At 41.5% G+C, this 4,670-nt stretch overlaps 1 protein-coding gene across 1 annotated transcript; it reads right to left on the bottom strand.

The window, feature by feature from the left end:
• Positions 1-1,766: 1,766 nt before the first annotated feature.
• On the bottom strand, positions 1,767-2,249 carry LOC149194076 (uncharacterized). The gene has a single exon (XM_089407536.1). It carries the CDS (start codon positions 2,247-2,249, stop codon positions 1,767-1,769), a length of 483 nt encoding a protein of 160 aa, XP_089263662.1.
• Between the last annotated feature and the right edge of the window lie 2,421 nt (positions 2,250-4,670).

The raw sequence follows: 4,670 nt of genomic DNA, 5'->3' as shown, positions 1-4,670 counted from the left end.
GATGATAGTGAAAGTAGATCTATTCACTTGTACCTAATTTGAATTATTAGTAGGTGATCTAATGTGCTAAGTGTACCATTAGTGACCTTCTCGTTTTAGTGTATCACTAGTCTTTAAATTGGTGTATTTTTTGTTAGATAAGATTTTATTGTATTGAGAGCTTTTCTACATTAGTTTAATATAGGGGTAATGTTGTAGTGGTGTTTGTGAGAGGTTTTTTATAATAATTCAATATAAGGGATGTTGTAGTGATGTTTGTATGTGGGCCAATTAAAAAATAATAAAAGGTTAAAAGTAACATGGAGCTCAATATTGGGGAGATAGGACATATTGTAGTGTCCATAAATAAATAAATGAGTTTAAACATTTAAACGTTGGCTCATTTAATAATAAAAAGTTAAAAGTAACAAAAATAACAAAATTTAATTTGTAATATTGTAAATTTGTTTTTTTCTGTATTCAATCTTTTGTGATCCATCATGAATTAAACAAAGTCTTTTTGTAGAAATCACATGAGAGAATTTTTTGGCCGACGCGTTTCGAACCAACAAGTGTGGTTCATCATCAGGACTAGATGAAGAGGTGGACCATGGCAAAGGCTTAAATAGAGAGCAATGTAGAGACACAATTGAAGTCCAACGCTTTGCTGAAGGATTCAGCCATCAGAATGAAGAGGTAAGGTGAAAGAGGGCAACCTTGCCTAAGACCCCGCGAAGATTGAAAATCAGTTCCAGGTCGTCCATTAACAAGAGGAGAGATCCAGGGCCCGAAGATGCAAGCTTTGATGAGATTTAAAAAGGTTGTATCAAATCCCATATTTTTTAAAACAGCTAAAAGATAGGTGTGCCTTACTCTATCAAAGGCATTGGCTAAATCAAGTTTAAGGACAAATCCTTTCTCATTCCTAATTTGGCTTGAATGAACAACTTCTTGGACGAGGAGGATAGAGTCTGTAATTTGTCTATTGGCCAAAAAACCCCCTTGGTTTTCAAAAATGAGAGAAGGGAGAAAGGATTTGAGGCGAGAAGCAAGAATTTTTGTTAGAATCTTATAGGACGAGTTGCAAAGGGAGATGGGACGGAATCGACTAAAAGAAGAAGGTCAGTTTTCTTTGGGAATGAGGGCTAAATGAGTGGCATTGGTGTAACCACCAATTTTGGCTTTCCGCTGGACCCATTTGAGCATTTTAATCAGATCTCTTTTTATAATTCCCCAAAAAGCGCGATAAAAGCAAATGGGGAAGCCATCAGGTCCTGGTGTTTTATTCGGCTGAAGAGCCCATATGGTTTTTCTAACTTCCTCCTCATCAATTTCCTTATTCAAGGTATCATTCATTTCCTTGTTGATGCTTTTGGGAAGGAATTGTAGCAGGTCATCGTAATCCTCTTCATCTGTTGTTTCAGTTAGAAGGTCCCGATAGTGGTTGGTAGCAGCCCGTCTGATGGCTTCTTGGGCGATTTGAAGGTTACCTTTAGCATCCAAGATTGAGCTGACGATATTGCTTACTCTCCGCATAGTAGTCTGTTTGTGAAAGAAAGTTGTATTCTGGTCCCCTCCTTGCAGCCAGAGTTGCCTCAATTTAATCCTCCATTTAGATTCCTCCTCTATGTTTACACGACAAAGCTGAGAATATAGTTCGCTTTCTAGCATTTTTCTCTCTTGGGTGAGGCCCTGCTCTTCTATTTCCTTTTGGACGCTGTTTAGTGTATTTTTGATCCCCTTTTTTATCCTTTCAGGCTCCTTATAACTGATTTTCGCCCAATCTTTTATCGCCTGGTATTTCTAAGCTTGGATTCCCAAATGAATCCGGGAGATCCTTCTACATGCCGCCTCCACGATTTCTCCACAATATCTTTAACTATTGTAATACCATTCCAAAGCGGGTTGTACTTAAACGGGATGGGTCCGAGAGGGCAATGCTTTTCCATATTAAGAGAAATTGGATAATGGTCAGAAGCTGAATAGGGAATAATATTAGCATAGCCAGCAGTGAAGGAAGAGAGAAGCATGACGTTAATGAGAATTCTATCTAGTCTCTCTATTATGTTGCCTGTACCTAGCCTGCGGTTGCTCCAAGTGTATCTCCTATTTTTTGGAATGATATCGACTAGATCGTGGTCATGCATAATGTCTTCTAGCTGAGTTCTGAAAGGATCAGGGGAGAAAATACCTCCTCTTTTCTCATTAGCATGGAGAACAAGATTTAGATCTCCTCCTAGTATGACATTGGTATTCTCCTCTGCGTTCATGCTGACTTTGATTTCCTCCTAACAGCACTCCTTATCCCTGAAGTGGTTAGGCACATAAATGTTGTATATAACTAGAATCTGCTGATCTTCTTTGTTTTCTAACACTGTTTGGATCTAATGTTGGTTAATCATTTCTGATTTATAGTTCCAAATGTTTTGATTCCAGATTGTAGTGATTCCTCCGGAAGCTCCCCTGGATTCACTGATGATTCCATTATACTGCTTGTTCTGTTCAATGATTTTAGTCATATCCTGCAGGCTTTGCTTTGTTTCCTGTAACAAAAAGATCCTTGGTTTTTCACAATAAATAAGATCTTTCGGGGCTGCAACTTTGGAGGGGTTCCCTATACCCCTGCAATTCCAAGATAGGATTTTCATCATTGAGAGAGTGGTGTGCGAAGAGGTGCTCGCCCCCCTTGATCCTTGTGAGTTTTCTCCTTATCATGTTGTCCTAAGATGTAAGATTCGATAGGGCTTTGAGTGCCCATTGCTATGTCCATTTGGGCATTCTCATCTCGGCGTTGTTTTATAGATTTTCTGCCTGGGCCAGGTTTCTTAAGAGAGTCGCTAGAGGCTCCATGGTCTTTGGATGAGCTCTTGGTGAGTCTGGAGGGAGGGGGGTTCAAGGGAAGATTGGGATGGGATAACCAGAGGAGGGGAAGGATCAGAGGCAGCTGAATGAATCGTGGGAAGATGCGAGGGTTCCAAGGGTGGAGCATCAGATAAAACCGAGAAGGGATTGGAGGTAGAAGGGGGTAGGGGAGGGGAGAGAGAAGGAAGGGAGGATGAGGGAGGGGAGGATGAGGAGGGTCGAACAATCTTAGAGGCAGGGGGTTCATATTCTGGCGGTGCTTTAGCTGAGGGAGCCGACTTCTTTTTTTTTACTGTTTCCCACTGTTCTTCTTGTGGGTCATTTTCATCATTAGCAAGAGAGGGACATCGATTGGCAAAGTGGCCGTATTCGTGACATACCTTACATTTGAACGGTATTTGCTTGTAATCAAGCTGCTGAATATGGCTCCAATCGTCCACTTTGAGTTTGATGGCTTCCGGTAGGCCTTTGCTGAGATCCACTTCCACACAAATGCGTGCACATGCTTGCATATTATTGTTTGGCTCGCTGCGATCTATGTACTTGCCTACAACGTTTCCAATAGCACGAACCAAGTCATCTCCCCAACAATGAAGAGGGAGATGAGGGAGTCTGACCCAGACAGGGACAGTGTTGGGGACATCCAGTTCCGGATCAAAATCCGGGGTCCATTTGTTTAAGTATAGTCCTATGGAGTCCATGAAGTAAGGCCCATTCCTGAAGATTAAATCCTTGTCTTATTTAGATTCAAAGTGGAAGGTAAAGTACCCCTTTCCACAAAATCTGATGGAGATTTTACCTTGTATTTTGTCAGACCAATTTCTTTCAACCCAACGTTGCATAGTTCTTGGAGATGGCCAGAGGCCCGTGAACTGGCCGATGAGACCTTTTTCTGCAAGAGAGAGGGCTGCCATGCGAGGAATGGCTGGAGGTAGATTAACTTCTTGGAGAATGTCCAGCTTTTTGACAAACTTCGATATTGCTGGGCGAGGTCGTTGTGGTGGGAGAGATTTGACGAGAGCAGAGAATGCATGCTGGGGATCGCCCCCCTCCGGTGAGCAGTCCGGAGGGGCCATGGGAGCCGAGGAAGGTCAAGAGAGCGCGCAACAGGAGGTTGCCGAGTAAAGGAACAACGTGAGGCTGCAAAGGGTGAAGGAGGAACAACTCGCAGACATGAGCGGTTCAGAAGAAAGAGGATCACTGAGGGGACCGAGCAGTGCCAAGGAGAGCTCAGCAGCAGGTGGCTGCCAAGCAGGGGAGCCACAGGAGGCAGCAATGGCGGCTAGGTCAGGATCGGTTGATTGACTTGTTGAGGAAATACCTAAAGAAAAAATTCCTTTTACTAATTAACAAGTAAAGGTAATTGAGCATATTGTTGAACATTCATTTGTTGATTTACAACAGTCTTGTGATCCGAAAGAAGAACCAGTAGAGCTTAAGTCTCTTAATCCAACAAGAAAAGTTTCAACAAGCAGTGTTTTCTTTAGTGGTTAAAGACCAATTAGATTTGGACGATGAAGACCTGGTCTTTAATTCTCATTCATGTTATATCTTGTCTCAAGTTACAATGCTAGAAGAAAATAATAAAGGTTCTCAATCATTAGTTTATTCCCTGGATGTTAATGAAGTAAGGCAAAATATTGATGCAAGTCATATGCCTTCGCTTGAAATTAATGAGCATTTGCAACTACCTTGTAAGCTTTTGTGTGACCAAGCGAATGATAAGGATTTTCTTGTTGCATATGATATTGTTTTCATATTTGAGGAGATTCAAGAGCATTCAGAACACTTGACTACAATGGATAATAACAAGGAAAAATAGTTTTCTC

The sequence above is a fragment of the Pinus tabuliformis genome, chromosome 2_2, assembly GCF_031772625.1.
Source record: "Pinus tabuliformis cultivar Carrire ecotype Pingquan chromosome 2_2, CPIR1, whole genome shotgun sequence".
NCBI lineage: Eukaryota > Viridiplantae > Streptophyta > Pinopsida > Pinales > Pinaceae > Pinus > Pinus tabuliformis.
This window is presented reverse-complemented; position numbering and strand designations above follow the sequence as displayed.